Source organism: Vicugna pacos, chromosome 31 (assembly GCF_048564905.1).
Source record: "Vicugna pacos chromosome 31, VicPac4, whole genome shotgun sequence".
NCBI classification, from domain to species: Eukaryota; Metazoa; Chordata; class Mammalia; order Artiodactyla; family Camelidae; genus Vicugna; species Vicugna pacos.
Window position 1 is genome coordinate 11,467,977 of NC_133017.1, and position 23,408 is coordinate 11,491,384.

Here is a 23,408-nt window from a genome sequence, read left to right on the forward strand (position 1 = left end):
CGCAACACTGCAGGCCCGGAGACGTGGGGGCAGCCCCCTCCACGGGCCCTCAGCGGCCAGCAGAGTCAACCGGCTTCTCTGCCCTGATGGCCGGTCCCTAAATTTGTGACCAGGTAGCTAAAACCGCAGAAGGCACAGCATCAAAACCTTTTCAAAAATATGAGACCAAGTTTCAGTTCAATCATACTTGCAATAAAATCTTGACGATTTTATATATAAACAATAAAGCTCATATGCCAAAAATATTATAAATAGGGTCCTTTGGTGGGAAAGAAGGGATCTGATTCATAATCAGATATTTTTCTATTTGAACTAGAAAACTTGTTTAACAGGAGTAAAAAATTATAATGATAAATGACCCTGCCACTCTCCCCAGAGGGGAAATACTCTGCACAAAACCTTGTCCCTCATTAATCCAACTGTGATTCAATCACACACACACTCCTCCCCACACAGCCCCTCACTTGTGCAGTGGCCACGTGCTACCAAATACATCATCTCTTCTCGTCAAGTAGTATTTTCAGGTTGAAATACCACTTCCAAAAGTTTCCTCTTTTCTGAAGGAAAGACAGATCTGAAACATTAGAGCCGGTGTCTTGACAGCTAAGATGATGTGTTCACGCCTGGGAAAGGCTTTTCCTCAAACATTAGCACAAGAAGTTGCTCAACACACAGTCCCGAGCCCCAGCCTCAGGCAACAGACACCAGAGTGTCTGGGGTCACAGGTGCAGGTGGTCCAGAGAAGCAGCACGTGGAGGAGAACTCGTTTCCACCAGAGCTGTCCAGCCTTCCCCTCCATGGCTGGTTTTGTTTTGTTTTTTCCATCTGACACTTTTTAAACAATCCCTAGTTGGATTAGCGCTGTTCAAGGAAAATCTCTGAAACGTCATTTTCCCCGCGACTACAGGGTAACAGTACCAGCAAAAGGCAAGGCCGAGCAGACCGAGCAGGGAGCGGAAAGGCCCCGGGCTCCAAGGAGCCATCTAAAGTTGGACCCGGACAGGCTGATCAGTCTAGGCTAATTTCCTCATCTGCATCTTTACCGCTGTTTTGAGCACCCCCCTGACGATTAATTCTGTTATCTACATTCTCTAGTTACTTTATTCAGCTGCAAAGTGAGAGGATGCCTGAAATTTAAACCAGCCTCAGCGGCCCCTGCACCACGCTGCCAGTGAGCCTTGCTTTCATTGCCCATTTGAAATTTTTGGAAGCAGAACTGACTTCTGATCCTTTATTTCATCATTTTCCAAACGATGACTGAGGACCTTCAGGAAATTCCAGCCCGACCACACACGTAATCTGTTGCACCAACTAAAGTAAACTCATATTTTCAAACTGTACAAATTCAGATTCTCACTTAAATAACTGCAGGGGAGGTGAGCGAGCCCGGCGTGGCCAGAGTCAATACGTGAAGCCCGTCATTAGGGCGACAGACTTGAGGAATCAGTGAGGCCCTGAAACGCATCCCTGCCCATCTCTGATTCAGCAACAGGCTGCTACACACTCCCTTGTGCCCTGGCCGCCCCTCTGTCTGGTCTTGGAATTACACAGAGTGACTTTCTGGTGGGTGCTCTGCTTTTTTTTTTCAAAAGACACTCTATTTCCATGTTTCAGGCTGTTTCCTGTAACTTTCACTATCAAGGCACCGCGTGCAGCTGCTCCACCCAAAACACACGGGGGCCTCGGCACCATGTAAAAATCCTCCCACACGAACTGAGGGCTGCGAGTATTCAGCGGCTTAATTAGAACTCTGCAGACCCCTCCCAGCGCTGGCCCAGTGCTGATTCAGTAAGTATTTCCTGCTGCTTTTGTAAAAGCTCTTCCTGGTTTTGTTTTTTTTTAAGCCACTACACAGATGATCGCTTTTCTACCCAGTTCTGGAGTTTCACAATTCTTTTTTTGTGTGTGGGGACTCAAGAATTCACTATACTCCCAATGCCAGAATGTCAGTCAATCTGAATTCTCCCAGACTGTAGGTTAATCATTTGAATTCATCTAACTGTAACCAGAATGACTTGAAGGGGAAAGACAAAGAAAGTCCAGAGTCCTAGCTTGCCAAGATGCACATGGGAATATTTGAGATAAACTGAGATGAGAAGGTTGTCTGATAAAATAACACGCGGGATGGAATAATGATTTTTTTTTAAGTTGCACCAAGACACAAAGGAGACCTCAATGCTAAATAAACTTTTCTAAACTTAGTCAGTGGTTTTCAGTTCTTTTGTTATAAACTGTTCATTCCTTTGACATCTTTAAATTGTACCATTATTTAACATTTTATGAATAAGAAACAAAAAGGATAGTAAATAGAGCTGTGGGAAAAAAAGGTACTGAAATTGTAACAAACCAAAAATGCAAGTTACCCAGTTTTTAGCAAAGGTTACGCAAATCACACATTTATACAGATCACTCAACACACACAGAGGTAAATACACTACGGAAACACGCCCACATTCCGTGCGCAGATATTACAGCATAATTACAGCATGAATGGCATCCAACATCCGTTTAAAAGAACACATTTACCTTTTCCTCTGTTACAAACCAAATTCCTAAACTGGCTTAGATTTTTAAAAAAAAAACTTGCTTAAAGCGCTTCCTGTAGTAAGAGGAGCCGTTGCGTTCCAAAGATGAAAGGAAGAATAAACGTCTTAAACACCAGCTCCTGGCGAGGAGCCCCCCAGGAGGAGAGGGTGAGGCTGTCCCCTCTGCACAGGCCTGCCTGGAGGTGAGTCTGTGTCCACGGGTGACCTGTGAACAGACGCCTCCCTGCCCAATGATCCACCTACTCAAATGTCAGACGCGTTTCAAAATCTCCACCTAACTCATCCCCTTCCCCTACATCTCTGCACTTTGACAGCCACTGACAAAGTCAGCTGGGTTCTTGCACCAGGCCCACCAAACACAGTCAGCAAACAGAAAGTCCATCGGCCTCACACCACCAGCCGCCTAACCTCCAGGTCTCGCTCTTCCAGGAGAAAACCCACGTGGACAAGAGCACACGATCCAGCCATACACAACGCAGCATGGCCGGACGCGCGGCCAGCACAGCTGGCAGGAGAGGTGAGGTCGCTGCGGTAGGTCAGGGATAAAGACCGTAGCCCTGTAACTGCAGGGCAGCCTATACAACGAAAATGTAGCTCATGAATCATCTTCAACGTCACCAGAAGCCACAGGGAGGGCAACAGGGCAGTGCTCGCACGAGGCGCCCTCCACAGCCCACCCACGAGCCGCCCCTGCAGGAGAAGCGGCCCCGAAGTGCGTGATGAACACGCAGGGAGGCGACCTCTGGTTCACGCTCCTGGGCCAACACCGACTGCTCCAGTCGAAGAGGAAAACACAGCTTTGTCGGGGTGTCACGTCCAGCGTGGCGTGGCCGCTGAAGACCCCCATGGGCCAAAAAGCGACTTCAGAAGCCCAGGTGGCCCTGCTCTGGGCCCCTCCACCCGGCCACCACCCGCCACCCGGGTCTCCCCTGAGGACGGTATGTTGTTCGGCAAGTTGCTACTTAAGTTTCCCTGTGACACTTGGATCATCTCATCAAGTTCAGAACAGGGCTCAGCTGTAGTTTACCCCAAATCGGAGCAAGAGAAAAATATTTCAGAGAGCTCCCTAAAAACAAGACTCGGTGGCAGGAGGTGAGGGGCAGAGAACTGACGTCGTGCCCAGTACGTCTGAAACTGTACCCAGGTGCGTGGTGCAGGCGTGGCCCCTCCCTCCTGCAACCGATCACTCCGTTCTGCTCCACGGACCCTGACGAGGTCATGTTTAATGGCCAAAAAATGCATGATGGGCCTGAAGGAGAAAGTAGAAGCCAGGCAGGCCTGAGGGTGCGGTGCCCCACTTAGGCATGCCGCTGTCTCACACATGCAATTAGACTGATTGCCGCCCCATCTTCCCTGATGCATCTGCACACGCAATTAATTAGATCTGATTTTAAAAGCTCTGTTTGGAATCCTTTGTTCCCCACTTCCTGCAAATCAAATTACCAAGGAACAAATTCAATTTTTTCAACTTGTATTTTAAGAGACACACACACTGCCATTGTTAACAGGGCCTAACCCACTAATGGGAGTCATTTAACTAGCAGTTACGCCACTGTGAAACTAAAAGCCCATTCCAACTTTTTTCATCTACAAAATCATCCCTGGTAAGTGCGACCTTCCTGCAGGGCTGCTGGTAGACATAAACTCTTAGCTCCTATTGAGAAAGGGAGCTGGAAGAAGACAAAGTCCTATTTGGCAGGAAAATTCGAGAAAGCCTCCTCTCACCACGTGCCTCATTCTCCACTGGTTCTTCCCCCACAAATCAGATGCAGTTGGGGAACTCACAAAGGACGTGATGGGCTACCCAACAGAGGAAGGCGCGATGGGCTGAGAAACGGGAGAGGGGATGACGGCGGGCAAGGACTCAGACACTGAAGTTGGGGCCGGGCCAGGAAGGCAGAGGGACAGGAGAGGCAAATGGGGAGTGAGAAGGGGAGAAGAGGAAGGGGTTCGCAATTTGCAGACACACTACTGTGCATAAAGCAGATGGACACAAGGCCCTACTGCACAGCGCAGGGAACTGTACTCAACACCCTGTAACAGCCTGTAATGAAAAAGAATATGAAAAGGAATATATATGTATAACTGAGTCACTGTGCTGCTGTGCACCAGAAATTAACACAACGTTGTAAACTGACTATACATCAGTAAAAAAAAAAAGAAAGAAAGAAATGGGTTTGGGGTGCGCAGCAGGTGGACAGGGGAGGCAGTCAGACCAGATGGGGGATCTCCGCTGAAGTCGACGTCTGTGGCGGGGATGAGTGAGTGGTGGGCAGCGTCACAGCAGCCCTGGCAGTGCGCCGTCCGGGGACAGTGACCATCAGTGACAGCTGAGCACAGCCATGGAGCTGCATGCCGCCCAGCCACGCAGGCCAGGCCTGGAGGGGGAGGCACAGCTCGCCTGATCTGGGCTGAGGTCCTGGGATCTGTAGGCTGGAGAAGGCGGCACCCTGACACCAACGGTGATCCTCAGGGGGCAGGGCAGAGAGAAGAGGACCACTGTCCCGAGATCTGAGTCCTAGGAGGTGTCAGGACCTTCCTGCAGGTAATGGAAACCCTGGAGCTCACAGGGAGAACAAACAGGAGGGGGAGACAGCCGAGGGCAGCCGTCTCCCAGTGCAGGGCTTAGAGCAGCTCACCCTGAAACAGGGAAGAACGCATCTGACTCGGTCTCAGGTCCGCTCCTCTGGCGCTAACCCTGTGCTCAGTCCTGCTGGTGCTACACCTTTTGTAAAGGAACACTGCCTGGAGCCTGACATACACAGGAAAGCCCGTTCTCCAGGCTCTGACCTTTATGGGTAGAACGCTTCCCCATTCACACAGAGGTAAAAAGTTGGAGAACAGAGAGTAACATTTGTCCGGTTGGAGGTTTATAGGAACACCATGACCTGCCCCACGTGGACAGCTGCAAGAACAAAAGGATTCCGACACCAAGAAGTTTGCAACAACCAAACATGTCCCTCCCCTTTCAGTATAAAAGGAGCCTGATCCTGACTCAGGGAAGACGTTTCTCCAGGACACTAGTCCCCCATCTTCTCATCTGCTGGCCTTCCAGATAGAGTCATTATTCTTTGCCCCAACACCTTGTCTCCAGATTCACAGGCCTGTCGTGCGGCCAGCAGAACGAGTCTGGACTCAGTAACAACCTGGTGGAGACTGGGACCCTCCCAACGTGGACACCCAGAGTCCCCCAGCGTGAGCCACACTGCGACTACGGTGGCCTTGAAGAACCTCCCCGGTCGTTCTGGGCGACTCCCCACTAGGCAGCAGTGGGGACCTGTCCACACCCTCGGGAAAAGCAGACCCAGCCCCAGCCCGCAGGGAAGCGGGGATTATCTGTGAGCGAGAAGCACAAAGACCCAGCCCCTGTCGGACGCGCAGAGGCAGCGAAGGGAGAAGCTGATTTTCCATGAGTGGGGCCGCCCGCATCCGGGAGCAGGAGAGGCACGTGTGCTTTCAGCGGGTCCCGGGGTGCGGGGAGACGCCCACGGCGACCACGGGCACCGGCGCCCACGGGAGACGCGCCACTGAGTCCTTCACAGAACAAATACAGCCGAGCCCCGATTCAGAAAAGGAAGGCCATTTCTGACCTCAGCCAAGAGTGACCTGAGCCTGGTCACCCAGCAGAACCAACCCCCCCCCAACCAGCAAGGGAAGATACAGACCCTGGGAGGCCAATCTGAGTCATCCCGCAGCTTGAGAGGCAAGTCCCAGAGTCACGACACAGCCGCGATTACAAGGCATTTCCACCCACTCCTTCAACAGCTCTCGATGCAGAAGACACTGTCACGTCTCCTCCCAGGGATGTGTTAAGCACAGGATTTGCAGAAACCTATGAAAAAGGCGGCGTTCCTCCTCGTGCTCGCATCACTGGTGTGCAGGGAGCCCCGTCACCTGTGAGGCTGTGCCCCCACTTCCGAAAGCTAAAAACAGAGGCGCTGCTCACATCGGAAATCACGCAGCTCATCTCCTGGGTTGAACAAAAGGGCTCGTGGCAGGCTTCTTTTTTAAACCACTCCATATTTATCTTCGCAAAAACAAACAATACAAAGTGAACGGCCAAATAAGCAAGTGTGACACATCCCTCGTCTACAGAAATTCTGGTTCCAGCGCAAACATCTGAGTGAGTCACCGTCACGCTCCCATTTGCCACATTTTTTTCAGCATGAGGTTTGCAGAGTAACGAAGCCCAGTAGACCACCGGCAAACCCTCTCTGGCTTGATAATTTAACAAACTCTTACCGAGGGCCTCCTGCGTACCAGGCAATGCTCGAGCCCGGCGGGGACACAGACAGACGTGCGTCTAGTGACGTCCCGGCCTCAGAGAGCTCACTGCCTACTTAAGAGACGGAGGAAACAAGTAACCACGATGTTACACAGTCGTAAGTGACACGCAGGGAGGTCCTTCCGAGGAAGAGACCGAACTGCAGCAAGGACGCAGGCGGGTGGAGATGCGGGAGCAGGAGCCCTTCCTTCCCGGCCCGGCGGAGAGCAGGTGCCAAGGCCCCGGCCTCGGTGCTTGAACAAACATCAGGAGAGCATGTGTGGTTGGAGCTTCAGAGGTAACGTGCGGAAAGGGGAGGCTCAGATGTCCAGCTTCCGTCCGAGCCCCGTGCAGTTCTGAACAAGGGCCCGGGGACCCTGGGGGACATGTGGGGCAGGGGGCTAGTCAGGAGACCACCCCGAGACGCTGGAGCTTATCCTGGCTCTAAGTGCTTCCACCCCTCCGACCTCGCGGGGTGGGTGGGGAGCTACTTCTTAAACTCAAGTCTTTCCAGAGAAAGAGACACAGAGACGCCTGTCCCCTCGATGGCACCCATCCCGCGGTGACTGCTTAGCTTGGATAACTGACAACTGTTGTTCCCAATCATCTCAGTCGGGCAGCCTGAAAGAGCGCAGGAAACGAGATCCCCCTCCCCTCGTTGTAAATACATGAAAGTCACGTAGGAGTGAATGGTTCTTTTGTCCCTAAACAGGCTGCTCGTCTGCTATTGTCCATTCACGGTTCACAAAGCCTCTGCGCCAGCTCTCGCCCTCAAAAGCTTTTCACAGACAGGTAGACCGAAGCCCTGCTCTGCGGCCGTGAGCACTGGAAGGCCCCGGGAGGGCCCACGGCCTCCTTTCAGGAAAGCACCTGGTATCGGCATCGCATGTGACCTCACCTGCCAGGAATGCGTCAGTGGCAGGGGACAAAGGTGGCCGCCTCCTTCCACGAGGAAACACCACCTGTTCAGAAAACTGCTTCATTGCTCCTGAGTGAGTCGGGGCCTCCGAGAATCGGCTCCAGCCTTTGCCGTCCGTCTACGTCATGAACAGGGCTGTGTGTGTGACGTCACTCTTGGCTCAAACCTTAAAGAAAAGCCCAGCATGTGCAGTAATCAAAATGACGCACGATTGTCCAGACCTCCTCAGACCAAGCGCGTTGCCCAGTCGGAGGCCGCGACCCACAGACTGCAGGTACGCAGCGGCAGGATGCTGCTTTCCAGCCCGGAGACTCGGGACGGCAGGCAATCAACCTGGAATTTCGGGCTGTGCTCAGTCCATGACAGGAACCTCTGCGCTGTCACAGCTGAGGGCACGTGGGGTTTCCGGCTTATGAGACGCAGCACAGCTGCCTTTTTCAGAGAGTGACACTGAGGGGAAACAAGGGTTTTGGGGAACAGGACAAATACATGCGGGGCAGGCCTGGACACAACCAACAGGACACAGAGTTACCGAAACACTGCTTCCCTTTTTCCAGATCACAAACATCTTGCTACACACGCCCCCAAGTCAGGTCACCAAGAATGCACTTTCTGGAATCCCATTTACGTTACCCCAAAGGGTCCACTATTAAAAATGATTCTAGACCATTTAAAGGTGGTGTCGCTGTCAAACGAAGGCCGCTGTGTCCGTCCACAGCGGCTGACAGCTGTGACTTACTCGCTCCCAGCTCTGCAGGTCGCACGGCCTGGTGCAGACGTGCCAAGGGCTGGCGTGCTGAGCCCTGGTCAGGCGACACTCACCTGGCTGGGGAAACTGATGTGAAGTATCAACCGAAAGCCAGTCTGGACCTCAATCTGTCTTTAACTCACCTCTTCTGATCTTTGAGCTGCCAGTGTGTCTGGTCAACATCCAAGAAATGGTGACCCCTCCACCAGGACACAGAGAAGAAATGTGGACTAAATGAGCTAAGTAACACCTGCCTCCACACCTTCCAAATTCCAGTATTCACCACTGAACGTGAGGCACGTGGACTAAACCCCACGCTGGCCAACACTCCCAGTTACAGAAGGGTCGGGCGGATCACAGCAGGACCGCAGCTAAACCAGGCAAGACACCCCCTGCCCAGACCTCGAGCAGATGCCACTTGGAAGGAGAAAAAAGCCACCAGCAGGGGCTGAGAAATTTCCCTATCAGGTTAACGTGAAAGATAAACTCGCCTCTCAGCCCAGGAAGTAAAGAAAGGTAGGATCCCAAGGAAGAACCTTAAACAAACCCAGCAGGACACGCGCACTTACATAACAGACGTTCCTTCACAGCCACCCGGAAACACAGCGCGGGGCCTTCCTGACGCGCCGGGCCACCGCTCTCACCTGGGGTGAAGTCTACACACGTGGGCAATCACAGGGAGTCAGCAGCCAAACCAGAGAGCCCGGGGTCCCGGGCAGGGCCTGAGAACTGGGGAGAGTCCCTTGGGGCTAATTCACTCTTCAAACCATCCTGCTTTCTCCCCTTTCTGCTTCACTTTCAGGAATTCTAACTTAATCCTGAGCGCGCACGTGGCCCCTCGCTGGATTGAGGACGTGGGGTGTTATCGCCAACCGTCTCATCCCCTGCACTTCCTGCCAGTCACGGGATTACCCGCCACTGGGGTGACTCGGGGTCTCGATCATCAGATCAAAACCCAGGCCTTTACTCCAGGTGACACTTCCATTGCAAAGGCAGCCCTTTGCTCGGTAACGATCAGTGTGACCACAGGTTCCTCGCAGACCCGGGCCGCCGCCCTGTGTCAGAAGGATGGCGTGCCTGGGGGACAGGAGACAGAGCCCATGCTGCAGCTTTCATAAGGCTTTTGATTCGATTTGGCAGAACATTCCTTCCAATAAACTGGGAAAACACAACTTGCAGACCACCACGGTGGGTGTCCCCCAAGTGTTCTAAGGGCCACCCTCCAGAGAGGATCCAGTTACAGTCACGTTTCACGAGGGCTTACTCAGCCTTCGGTGACCCTGTCACAGCCCACTTAAATACCGGAGAAGGACTGTGACAAGGGGAGCAGGCGTGCAGAGGGGTTAGACATGCTCTCTCACGAAGACAAAGGGTCCAAACGGACCTTGGGTCCTGGATCGGGAACTGCCAATCCTGTCTGGATGCACTGACTGACCTGAACACCTGCTGCTTCTTCAACTGGAAGGGACAGAAAAGAGGCATCAAACACGAAGGTTTCTGCTCTCAAGTACCTCACAGCTCAGTACGGGAGACAAAACTAAAACACGATTAAGCCGAGAACAGTCAAATACCAAATCAGAGCACTGGACGCTCAAAATCAATGTAATAAATAAGTCAGGTACGTGCTCAAGACCCAGGGTCCCTGGAACGACAAACACCTGTTACAGACACAGCACGTGGGACCCCGGTTTTCAGCTCCTGGCACCACCGTGAGGTGGCTTCACTGGGAAGACAGCAAACAGTGTCAAGTAAGACACAGGAGGAAACCAAGTTGACACGAGCAGAAGGGACAACCTGAGGGTCCAGGCACAGTGTGAGTCAGCAAGGCAGTGAGTTACTTTTAAAGACACACAGGGAGCAGTGCTGGCAGGAGGTCACGTGGTCCGCTTCCCAGCATGAGGCTCTGTTCCACTCAGAACCCCTCTTCTGCAGGAGGAGCTGGCGGGCCTCCAAGGAGAGCGACTGAGATGACGCAAACGTGAGGAGATGTCCTAAGAGGACCCACACAGGAAGCGCGGTATTTGGGCCAGATAAGGGATGTCGAGGGAGGAGGCGGCCGCGGGGTCAGAGGGGGCGCTCCCTTCCCATTAGGGACGTTAGGGACGGGACCGGAGGAATGTGGTCACACCGCAAGGGCAGGGGTGCCATTCGATGCAAAAAAAAAAAAAAAAAAGAACCTCCTGGCTGTGAAGACTTTAAGGCGCTGGAATAAGAAATCAACAAGCTTTCAAAATGTTCTTTTCAAGAGACTTTTTAAAATACAGTAGATGGCCATCTTCGTAAAATGTTCACTCGGTGTCCTTTGTTACCATGCAAAAGCAGGAAGTGAATATTTTCACTATAAATAGAAGCTCCACTGAAAACACACACTTCATGGAAGCCGGAGCACAGCCAGGCTCTCCACTGCGCCTTCAGAAGTCATCGGAAAGTGACCTGTCACAGGAACGCACTTACTCAGCCAGTGAGGGGTCTGGTCAGGGAAAACAGCAATCAGCTGCTCTAGACAGGAGACGGGAAAATCATCAAAACAGGGCCAAGCCAACCGTGGTATCGACATGAGACACATCGCCCTGGCGCTCTGGAAGGAGGGGTGGGGCAGGGTGCGAGTGGAAAACAAAAACCCGCTGCGAGGAGTAAAACACACGCACACATCCTACGTGCAACGTCCTTCAAAGGACCCATGCGAGGGCGTCTTGACCTTCCCTAAGACTAAGTTTTAAAAGTTAGCACTGCCCTACAAAGGGCACCTTGTCTCCCTTACAGGAGCCTCAGGGAGCCAAGACTGCAACACGACACCGAAGAACAAAGTCAGAAGGTAAAATGTTTTACATTATTTCAGCTATTATTTTCTCCATGTCATCAAAAAGAGATAAGACCGGGTGGGAGGGAGAGAACGCAGTCAGCGATGGTCAATATGCCAGGGACTCCACGGCCGGGCTCAGGCCACCGGAGGCAGAGCAGGAGCGGAGGGGAGACCAGGCTGTTCCCGGCTCCTTTGACAGACCAGGCCCAGGGTCACACCCCTGTCACTGGCAGAACCAGGACAAACCCCAGATTCAGTGCCATTTGCCATCACTAACTTGTGAGCAGTTTGTGAGCCTGAAGCTGAAACCGGCTGTTTAAAGCAGAACAAAGCGCCATGACATGATGCTGATCACCAGTGTCATTACCCGTATCACCCGACCTCGCGGGTGTGCACGTGCCCTCTCTCACACACACACAGGTCTGACGGCACAACTGAACAGACAACGGCACCAGCTCTCATTTCTGGAAAGACAGAACCAGGAGGCACTGACACCACTGAGCACGTTCGAGGCGCCAGGTCCTTCTCTCAGCTAAGCCTGGGGGCAGACCCTCCCTCACCGGCTCACAGATGAAGAAGTCAGGCCAAGGAAGGAAGGCGCCAGGAGCCCCACGGGAAGGACCAGAGGCGGGTCTGCTGGGGAAAAACCCTGGGCCTTCTCCACCCCCTCACACTCTGTCTCCAGCAAGAACCTCCAGTATACAGACGGAGCATTCAGAGGAAGAAATCCATTCCCCGTGTTCCCCTGGACGCTCTGAAGGAGCCTCTGTTTGCCCCGGCATCCTCCCCGCACTGGGTGAAGCCCCCACCCCGTCCCAGCTAGCTCCCGCTGCCCCAGGCGGCCGGCTGACTCCTGCTGACTCTGCAAACCCTCTTCCCTCCCAAGCCAGAGCGCCACTGTGCAGAGGGTCAAGTCCACAGCTGCCCCTCTGCCCTCCCGCGTCCAGGCCTGTCTGACCCAGACGCCCAGCTAGTCCGTCCTACTCTCAGCAGAGACACTGTGCCCTTCAGCTGTCAGTCGGGATGGGACAGCACTGCCCTTCAGTGAGCTCAGACCACCCCCCAACCCCGCAAAGAGCAGCGCACTGAGATGTGTGCACACTCAATCCTCAGCCGCCAGGACCTCAGGCAGTGTGCCAACTCCACGCCCACACGACACTTGGGCAGGACAGAGCTAGGTCGTTCCCCGCAGAGAAGGCCCAGCAAGCAAACAGCCCGGCTGAGAGCTCAACCCCAAGTCAGGTGGCCCAGCTGCCCTCTCTCTGCTCAGCCTCACTTTCAACGCCAGGCCACGCGATTGTCTGTCTGAGGGTCCCCGTGGCAGGTGCAGGCGTGCCTCCGGGGGACACTGAGGCAGACGGCAGAGTCTGTGCGTGACTGTGAGAGGCCTGTCTCATCTCACTGCACCCAGGCGGTACCAGACTCCAACCCTGCACTCCCTATCAAGGTTGGCCTTTGCTTGGCCAGTTATCGCAGAACTCCCAGGGCTGCACAGGAGCTCAGGGACAGAAATCCCTCGTTTTATAAAAGACGGAACGCTGGACTCCCCGTGGAACAGAAACCACCGGCTTGAAGTCACAAAGCCAGGACAGAAGCCGTCTCCAGCATTCTGCTGAGGCGGCCCTCCAGTCACACCTCATACACCGAGACCCACAGCTGTTCTGAGGCCGGAGCTGGACTTCCCCGGACTGTGCGAACGTCTCTCACAGTCACGTGACGACAGCTGTCAACCAACACTTCAGTTTCAGCAAAATAACTACCTTTGTACAACAGCGCTTACATTTCCAATATCTTCTAGTGTTTTGGACTTGCCTTACAAAAATAAGTAGAAAAGAGAAAAATGAAAGTGCTAATACTAGTGTACAGTATTAAATACCAGGAAATACAAAATACTGAGCAAAAGTCACCGAGCCCACCAGGAACAGAAACACACTCAGCCTCAGAGACCGGATCTCGTACGTTGTGCTCAACTGTGAGGGCGAAAAAGTTAAAACAAAAGAAATGCTGAAAATAATTCATCAGGAGTGTGTTTAACAGACAAATCCAGCCAGGAGGGGAAAATGAGACACTGGCTCACTTACGGCCACGCTGAGCTGAGCAAATGGGTGTTTAGTGCTTGAAGTTTAATTTTATTACGTTTATTGTCTAATCCACGTGTGGTGGGGAGGGCGTAGCTCAGGGGTGAAACCCGAGCTTCGCAGGTACAAGGTCCTGGGCCAGAGTGAGCCTTGACCCAACCACTGGTGTGCTGGTAAGAAGAGGGAGCTTGGACACAGACTCACAGGGAGGAAGGCCCGTGAGGATGCGGCGGCGGCAGGAGGGCTGAGAGCAACAGGGCCTGGGGCAGTGGTCAGAGGCCTGAGGGAGCGCTTGGCTCTGCCCACACCTTGACTTCAGACTCTGGCCCAGGACCCTGAGAGAACAGGCTTCTGGGCTCCACCCAGCTGGAGCTACCCTGCGACAGCAGCCACGGAAACCAGGAAACACTCCCCCGGCGTCTCCTGAGCCCAGGATGAGCCCAGCCCAGCATCCCCCGGCCTGGCCCAAAGCCGCACCGGCACACAGCCCGGGCCCTGGCGGGGCCCCTGAGCTTCCGTGCTGGGGAGACAGAGCCCGGGGAGCCCCACGGCCCGAGGCCAGGCCAACCCCGACCTCCACACCCTGCCCTCCCACGGCCCCTGCACGGGGGCCCATTTGCCCCTTTTTTTATCAGAACAAAAAGTGTGTCCAGGACGGTGAGGTGGAAAGAATCCCACTAGTTCAAGAAAAGCTTCCCAGGACGCAGTGGTGGAGGACCCGGGAGGAGGTGGGTCCCCACGCGGAGGGTGGTGAAGGCGTCCCCCCTCTGCCCCCACCAGCGGGGGCCTGGCACGCGTTACTGGGCCCCCAGCCACCCTGCGCACGCCCACAAAACGAGGCTGCCTTCCCGCACGTCAGTGAGAGCGGGCATGGGGAGCTCGGGGAGGGGGGCCGTTTAACAGAAAACCTCAGGCTACAGAAGAGCGCATACAACGTGCTCCGATTCCCATTCAAGGGTTTTAATCTGGAAAAAAACACCAAAAGCGCCCCAAAAAAACTGCTGCTCAGTCGTCATCCCTGGAGATTAGGAACAGAGATCAGAAGCCTTGATTTTTCCCTTTCCTCCTTCTCTACCATAAATTTCTTACTGTGAGAACGTATTACCTTTAATTTTTAAAATGGAGTAAAAAACACTATCTAGTCATTAAAAAAGAATGAACGTGGTAATTCAGTGGGCTGTACACTCACAATTCATGCACTTTTCTGTATGTGTTTTATACCTCAATAAACAGGTGTTTTTTTCCTTAAATGAGGTATGTGTATGTGTCCAGACATGAAAAGACTCCCCAGGTATATTAAGGTCATCAGATGTGCAGAGTATGGAATCCCACTGACGTAAAGACTGCACACACGCACAATCGGACAGGAAGAGACGTGGACGGACACACCTCCTGCTTCTACAGTGCTGAATTTTTTTACAACCAGAATATGTTTAGGAACTCACCTTCAAATTTACATTCTCTTTAATTTTTTAAGTAACAACAGTCCTCGACCCCAGCAGGCTGTTTGAGGTTTACACGGTACTGGTTACGTGACACTCATGTGACATAAGAAAGTCATTCAGCATCTCCGGGTTGTGCTGGGGGTGAGCTCTCGTCCCAGCCCTGAGTCGGGAACAAGGTGACCTCAGGGGTGGGTGGACACGAGGACTGAGCAGTGGTCAAGGACAAAATGATGAAGAAAGAAGAGGAGGCCAACAAAGCCTGCAGCACAGAGCTTGGCAATAAACAGACTTCTATTTTAACTCTGCCGCTGGAAACAGCAAAACGGCCCCCTCCTCCCAACCCCCCCCATCTTGCTTGGGTCCCGGGTGGGTGGTCCCGCCCTGTGCGGTGACCGGAAGCCCATCTCCGGTGGAACGGGCCCGCAACTCTCATCCCTCCTCCACCCTCCAACCACACCTCCACCCGGGGCCACGCGGCACGGCCCCATCACAGGGACTCGTCCTGGATCTCATCCTGTGGTTGTTTTTTGCTATCAGCTGCCTTGCTGGCCGCTCCTGTGTGCTGCCCCCCGACCCAAACATCCATTCTCCCAACTGCCGCGCTGGAGAGGGCCGAGTCCCCGCATGGCCCCCACCTGCACCTGCTCAACTGGACGGTGGCCCTGGGGCCCCACGCAGACCTCTACCCCGCCCGCAGCACACCCCCTCCTCCTTCCCTTGGGGGGACACCTGGGCCCCACTGAGTCTGGGAAGGACCCTCGCTGGGCTCCACCCACAGGAGAGCTCGGAATAGACGCTTCAGGCCCCACAGTTGTGTCAACACGGCCCCATGCCTGTGTGAGGAGCCTCGGGGAGGGCCGGACCCAACGTCTCAAGTCACTCAGCCTGACTCCCGCAGGCCCGCGGCACCAGCCCCTCGGGGACCGAGGCCACCAGGGCCCGTCCTGCAGGAGCACATCTCGGGGGGCAGTCGGCTGCTGGGGCCACCCTAAGAAAAGGCCGCAGACCAAGCCCAAGGTATGCCGGGGCTGGTGCCCCCAAGGCCTCCCTCCCTGGCTGGCAGATGCCATCTTCTCCCCTTGTGCTCTTGTGGTCCCTCTCTGTGCGTCTGTGTCCCCACCTCTCCCTGTAAGGACGGCAGTCAGACGGTGGATCTGGGCCCACCCTCGTGAGCTCATTTCACCTGAACCACCTTTCGAAGGTCCTACTATCCCCAAACCCAGTGAGGTCCTGGGGGCAGGACTTCAACCACGGATCTGGGGGACACACTCAGCCCCTCAAAGTCAGCGCTGACAGACAGGATGGAGGCGTGACTGTGGAGAAGTGGAAGCACACCCAGCACCTGCAGGATAAACGACTTCACCTGTGTCCCCATTCCTAGAAAACCCCGCCCTTCCCTGGTCTCAGTCCTGCGATGCCGAGGTCCAGCCCACTTCTGTGCTGAGGCCTGATGCTCGTCTCCATCCCAGGACCCCTTCTCTCTGGCCCCACACGCAGAGCACTGACCAGTGTGCCCCACAAGTCCTGGGTGGCTGCCGGTGCGCGACCCATCACTGCACGGGAGGCCTCCTCTCGGTCACTCCCCATCCTCACTGCCATCCAGGGGCTCCACCCGCCCTGCTGGAGGTCAGGGCCTCGGACACTCTGTTGCTTTCCCGCCCAGCCCCCCAACACATCAGCACCACTGCAGCTCAGACACCTCTGCTTCCAGAAGCTTCTGAAGACCCGCCCGACCTCCTTCCCACCACGTGCACGCACACGCCAACCCGGGCCCTCCCTTGTCCTCACCCCAGCCCTTTCCCTGACACTTAGCACCTTTAATGACCCACCGGCCCTGCCACCGCGTTATCCAGGCGTGTCCCCCATGCAGCTGACACACAAGTTCACAAGCGGAATCTGCAGCTGGTTTGCCCGTCACTATCCGTCCGGCAGCCAGGGCCGCGCCGGGCCCCTAGGAAGTGCTCGATGACAGCCGTTGGCCAATGGGAGAGCACACGGGCGCGAGGCGCTGCGCCAGCCATCCCTGAGCGGTGCCTGCTGAGCGTGCTTACGCCAAGGCGGCAGCGGCGTGGAACGACTGAAGAGCACCCCCCGCAGACAGCCGGGTGCACACACACACTAAATCCTGGATGACAGAACCACACCTAGAAAGCAGGCGCTTAATGATCCCGCCAGGTCATGACTCTGCAGGAACCACTCACACACGTCCCTGCGTGACTCTGCACATGCATATAAACCCGCCTTCTGCAGGCGCTTCTCAGCCCACAGACATGGCCGCATGCGGCCACCGCTCCCTGCCCCTCGCTCCCTGCCCCTCCTCCCGCGGCTCAGTCTGGCCCCGGACCAGCAGGGATCCTTTATGTGGAGCAAAGAACGGACAGCTTCCCATTGTGACGCCAACCCAAGACTTCTTCATTTCCTCATCCCTGTGAGGCAGGAAACACTGAAATTCTGGGAACAAGACGTGTGCACACATTGGAAATGTTCCTATCTGCTGATAACACCCAGTTTCCCTCAGCAACACGCGTGAGGAAGCCACATGGCCAAGATCTGACGGAACATGCCCCCAGAGCCCGCAGCAGCACCCCCAAGATCCGCACCAGCTTCCCGCCACATGCGGGGACAGCGCTCGCACGTGGGTCACCCGGTCGGCGGGAACAGCTGAAGGAGCAGGCCGCACGGCTGGGGTCCACGATGTCACTCTCCTCTGGGGACGCCCCAGGGACCAGCTTACAACCGCCACACACCTCACTCTTAAAAGGCATGTTTTCTGAAATCCGTTCATTTTTCAGGTGCTTGGACTGTTTGTGCAGCCCTGGTTGTTCCGAATATTTGAAAGTAAAAGGTACCAGAAGCTGCTAATGAGAAGTCCTTTTACTTAGACTCGGGGAGGGGACAAGTTCTTTTTATACTCACGCAGCATCTGCATCAGCCCACGCTACCCAGCAGCGCTACCCAGCAGCCTGCGTGCTGTTTGTCTCCACTCTCCCCGCCACCCCCCCCCCCCAGCCAGCAGACGTTGGCTCCCTTTGCATCAGCCTCAGTGCTTTACCCAGGTTATCAGGCTCAAGCTCAGGTGAGCTTCCTGACAAGTCACTTTTTTATGCTAAAGAGGAAACATAAAGCAAATGAGGGAAATCCTATCAGCCAGGAAATCAGCACAGACGCCGCCAAGACCTCAGAGCGATTCACCCAAGGGAAGTGAAGCTCCGATCGGCGATGAGCAGCTCAAATTAAGGAGCATTCCAAGCACCACACCTGAATTTCCATGTCAGAAAGAAAAGGTAAAATTCAAAGGACATTAAGCTGAATGCCTGCGCCCTCTTCTTAAATTCCTCTTCTTCAGAAACCAAACACTCACTGCATTCCTCACGACAGGTAAGGCGACGTGTCAACAACTAAGGCACTGCTGCCCACAGCCAGGAGCGACACTTGTCCAGCCCAATTCCCAAGGAAACAAGACCCCTCCGAGGATGTCAGCCTACTCCGTCATCACGCGAAGCAGACCGGGGTCGGGCGTCTCAGAAATGATCAGCTCAAGATCGCTGGTTCTGAGGGTGAGCCCATGCAGACTAACCAAGTGAACTCCCCCGAGAAAGGAAACACAAGAGAAGCCCTAGAGGCAGGCCAGTTCCACAGCGTGGGGCTTCAAGGTGCAAAGAAAACCTCCGGAACTCAAAAAGTTCCCTCTATCTTAAAAAAGAAAAAAAAAAGATATGAATCAACTGACAGCCTGGGGATAAAACTGTTTTCCAGGGACTAAAGTGCTTAACATACTTTACAGCTGGTGACGCAAACACTTATTTGTAAAAGAGGAGCTTGGAAAGGAAGCAAGGCAATGACTAGAAGGCAGTTACCCTGCCTGGCTCCCTGGTACTCTGTGAATTTACACCATTTAGTGCCATCCCCGTGGGTTATTCCTGTATCACAGGAAAGAAATCAGTTTTGAGTGTTCACCACAAATACTTGAGAAAAATCTTCTCATCCAGATTAACTGCTCTTTAAAAATGTATTTAATCAGTTTTGCCAATTGCCAAAGTTGTTTCTTCCAGCAAAAATGGGATCTTTTTCATCACCTAATGTCCATAACTACTTTTATTTTTGCAAAAATTAGAACAGTATGTCTTCCTGGGGTGCCATCACCCACAACATCATTTAGGTTTATTCACAACACCTTACCTTCTAGAAATTTAAGTTGGGGTAACTGTTCAAATATTTAGCCTCACTCAGAATTATTTCAGTCCGAAGCCAAAACCTAAGAGAAATCTTTGTGATGGAAATGTTTCATTTCACCGCCTGTGAAACCCAACATAAAGCAAGCCCGATTCTCTGCTGTTTTCGCACAGCGCTCAATGATATTTTGTTGCTACAGCAACAAAACTCTGCTACCTGTGGCCATGATTTGTTAAGAGCTCCTCCAACCAGAAAATTCTGGGCTGTGCATTCATAAAACCCACAGAAGGGCTCCAAGCAACACAGAAATTAAAGCTTGATTTCCTATGCATGATTTACCCACACACGTACTTATAACACGGATACATGTAAATGGACACATACGCACACAGTTATGACTCTGCCGACGCCATTAAAAAGGTAAAACCATGCCAGATTTCCATTTTAAAGTGTGCATTTAAAAAACTGCAGTGTTTTAGATTCACTGAATAACTGCTACCGTTTCCCCAAATTTATCTTAAAAGGCAACAGAGACCAACCATCTGAGGAGAATGTTAAGAACAAGAAAACTGATTATTTATATCCGATCTCATTTCAAAAAGAAAACAGAATTTCCTGAGGCAGAATTTCCTATCTGTTCCAGTCAGCGTGGCTCCCTGAGCCACCAGCTGACTGAGACAACACCAAGCTAAAGAGTAAAGAATGAGCATGGTCACCGGTCCCACCACACGCCCCCGCGGGCTACTCACCCTCGCCGGGGGGCTCCAGGCTTGCACCCGAGGCTGCGGTCCACCCTGGGAGCTCTGGAGATCTTTCGAGCCACAACTGGCCCCAGAGCTGCTCTGAGCCCTTGCCGTGTTTGCGCAGTTGGTACCCCCGCCCGCCGCCGGGCCGGCCTTGCAAGGCCTCTGCTTGATGCCGTCCAGAAGTCTGACCAGCAAGATGTTGCTGGGAAGCTCCTCCACGCCTGCACCCACCAGAGTCCGGCACTCGGGACATCGGAGCTCGTTCCGGGAACCCACGATCCCCAGCAGACACCGCTTGCAGAACGTGTGCTGGCACGGCAGGACCTTGGCAGAAGCATCGAGCCGCTCCAGACACACGGGGCACTCCAGGAGGTCCAGCAGGGCCGACTCGTCCATCTTTACCTAGTTCTCCAGGGGAGAAGCTCCAGCCACGGGCACGGTCATGTGCATCCCTGAGAGTGCCTCATGTAACACCCATGTCAGACGCTGCTCTGCGTCACCGGGGCCGGGGAAGAGAAGACAGAAAAGTAGTATTACCATCCGGGGAGAGGCTCCCAGAAGAGCCAGCAACCAAACGTGCTCAACAGCGCTTCCTCTGCAGAGCAGAGCCTCGCAGCGGAATATGGTGCCTGAACTCCAAAGTCAACAGTTCAAAACAAAATAGGCTTCCAAGCCATTAAGAACGAATCCCTAAGGATACCTAGGAGTTCGCTGGGCAGAAACAGCCATCAGGTAAATACAGGATTCTTGCAGTAAACAGGATTTAGGAAATGCAGGAAGACCGTACTTTCGCCAGCGTGCAAAGTGGTATCTGGTGCCTTGCCAAAGTCCTCGACTCACAGGAAGAGCTGAAGGTGACAAGTTAACATTTCCTCTACCTGAAATCCCTTTTAAAGCCAACAAAGCTCCCACTACGGAAGCCACTTCAGTGGTTAAGGAGCCAACCTCATGTGATCCACTTGTGGCAAATGACCCCAATATTAAATACATATGCTTCTTCACTGGTCTTAAAAACAGAAATTTTTAATCTCACCCAACCAAGACCGAGATGAAGGTCGACAATGCTAAAGGATACACTGAAGACCAGCCTGAAAGCAGCTCAAATAAAAAAGCACCCTTCAGGGCAGCGGTTGACAAACTCTGAAACGATGTGCGAACAGCCTGTGCTAATCCCATTCAGAAAATCTGGCAAAATTATCTCCCAAAGAATTTGAGAATGGAATGCTGGACTGAGAACCCTGAGCACAATTAGAAAATGGGGCCATTCAGGAAAAAGCGTTTAGACCAGAGCCTGCACCGGCTCTCCCCACCCCTCAGTTAAACGAAGACGTGCCCAGGAGAAGCGGGCGATGGTGTGGACGCGGGCAGGAACAGCTGCCCCTGATGCTGGGGCGTGGGGCGTGGGCCGGGCCGCCCCTCTGCGCGGCAGGTACTGCGGGCCCGGGCAGGGCTGCCGGTGCGGACGCGCCGGGGACCAGGGCCGGGGACCGCCCTCCTAGACTCCCGGCCAGGTGCCAGGTGCGGCCCTTGCAGACACCCTGGGGCCAGGTGCCAGAGCCAAGTGCCAGAGGCCGCCCCCGGATACACCCCGGGGCGGGTGCGGCAGCCGCCCGCGGAGACACCCCAGGGCCAGGTGCCGGGGGCGGCCCGCGCAGACGCTCCCCGGGGCTGGTGCAGGAGCCGCCCGCATAGACACCCGGGCTTGGTGCAGGGGTCTGCCGGCGAAGACCCCTGGCTCGGGCCGGCGGGAGGGTGGGCAGGGCCGGGCCAGGTCGGGGGGAAGTCCATCCGCCTCCTCGCCTCCCCCCCGGGCCGGCCGGGCACGAGCCCCAGGCCCGCGGGAAGTTTCAGGGGCTCAGCAACGCCCGCAGCCGAGCGTGGCGAGTCCGCCCGCCGTGCGCCCGAGGCGCGCGCCGCCGCAGTGACCCGGGCCGGGCCGCCGGCTCCAACGCCGTCCGCGGGGCGCGGGGGCCCAGGGCTCCGGGCGGGGGGCTCGGGGCCCGGGGACGAGGTCCTACCTCCGCGCGGCGGCCTCTTTGTCCGGACGCCCCGCGCTCTCCCGCTCGCCGGTCTCGGACGCCGCGGCCGCTCTGGGCTCCGCTCGCCGCCCGCGCGCTCCCGCCGCCACCGCCGCCGCCGCCTGCCGGGCCCGGGGAGGGGAATGGACGAGCGGAGAGGGGAGGGGTGACCGGGGAGGGGGAGGGGCGAGCGGGGAGGGGAGGGGCGACCAGGGAGGGGGAGGGGCGAGCGGGAAGGGGAGGGGCAAGTGGGGAGAGGCGGGGCAGGGGGAGAGGAGGGGCGAGCGGGGAGGGAAGGGGCAGGGGAGAGGAGGGGCTAGCGGGGAGGGGAGGGACAGGGGAGAGGAGGGGCGGAGCAGGGGAGGGGAGGGGCGAGCGGAGAGGGGCGGGGCAGGGGAGGGGAGGGGCGGGGCAGGGGGAGAGGAGGCCCAAGGGGAGGAGAGAAGGGGAAGCGCAGGGGGAGGGGAGGCGCAGGGGAAGGGGAGGGCCGGGGGGAGAGGAGGGCCGGGGGGAGGAGGAGGCGGAGGGAGCGAGGAGAGGAGGCGCAGGGGAGGCCTGCACGCTGCAGCACCGCCCCGGGGCGCTGGCCGGGGTCCTAGCGTAGGTCCGAAGAGGAGGGGAGGGAGGGGCGGCCTCCCCCGAGGACCCAGGAGGCCGCCGCGGAGCCCGGAGGGCGGTGGGGGACGGAGGAAGAGCCGGCCGCGCTGCGCCCCGCGGAACAGGAGGGGCGCCGCCCCGTCCCCCGGACACAAACCCGAGCGCCAGCGTCGGGACCCGGCCCGGGATCCGGAAGGCGGGACGGGCGGGAGGTCAGCCTGGCCCGGGGACCCCGCGGCCTTTCCCCGAGCACCAGCCCCGCGGGCTCCGATCGGGTGGCCCCGGCTCACACCTGTAAACCGAAAGGTCCCTGGGAAAAACACATTGTCCACGGATTTGGGAGTTTGTTTCTCAGGCTCAGTTTAGAAGGAAAACGAATCAAAATGTTGTCGTTGATCTCAAAATTGTCATTTTATTTGCATTTACCGTCTACGTAACAAAAAGTTATCCCAAAGACCCGTCCTCAAAGGTGTGCAGAAAATAAGGAGACTCGGTGACAGATACACCTCTGCAAGAAACCCCTGCCCGGCCACTCACCGGCCTGACACTTTGAAGGGAGTCCAGTGACCCTCCAGTCCCCAGCCAGGGCCATGGCTAAACCGTTCAGGACAATGAGAATCACCGGGTGAGGAAAGGCTGCGACAGCTCCCGGTTCTTGCCCCTCTGTATGCAGTCACCGTGGTGCACGTCTGACACGCAGTGATTCAGTCTCGCTGCAACCCTGTATGTCTCCCCTCCTCAGCTTTGCTCAGATGGATTAATATGGGGACAGTCAGACTGTAGGAACAGAAACCATAGCCCACTCCCCTCCATGAGAAGTGAGCAAACACAGGTGCACTTGAGCTGAGAAAGAAAAGGGGAGAAAATGATTGAAACAGAGCATTTTTCAGCCGGTAATCTGCAAACACACACCCTGAAAGTGATTGCTTAGCCCATATGCTTCAGCTTCTGGAACTGGACAGATGAAGGGGAGGGAGGCTGATCGGAAGGTTACAGTCAGTAAACAGATAAATACATGCCGTTTGCAATTATTAAAACCAAAACTCAAATAAGTTCACGTCATCCTCGGGC

General features: G+C 55.2%; 1 protein-coding gene across 3 annotated transcripts in view; it reads right to left on the bottom strand.

Annotated features, from left to right (window-relative positions):
• Nucleotides 1-21,880, bottom strand: part of SH3RF1 (SH3 domain containing ring finger 1) — a 106,965-nt gene extending 85,085 nt beyond the window's left edge. For 2 of the 3 annotated variants that reach the window (XM_072952442.1, XM_072952440.1), the window contains exons 1-2: nt 21,741-21,880; nt 19,726-20,213 (exon numbers count right to left, since the gene is read on the bottom strand). In XM_072952442.1, coding sequence (XP_072808543.1) covers nt 19,726-20,118 — 393 coding nt within the window. In that variant the 5' untranslated portion in view covers nt 20,119-20,213; nt 21,741-21,880. The remainder of the gene's footprint in view (nt 1-19,725; nt 20,214-21,740) is intronic. The other variant, XM_072952441.1, reaches the window with a different exon arrangement.
• Nucleotides 21,881-23,408: the final 1,528 nt, after the last annotated feature.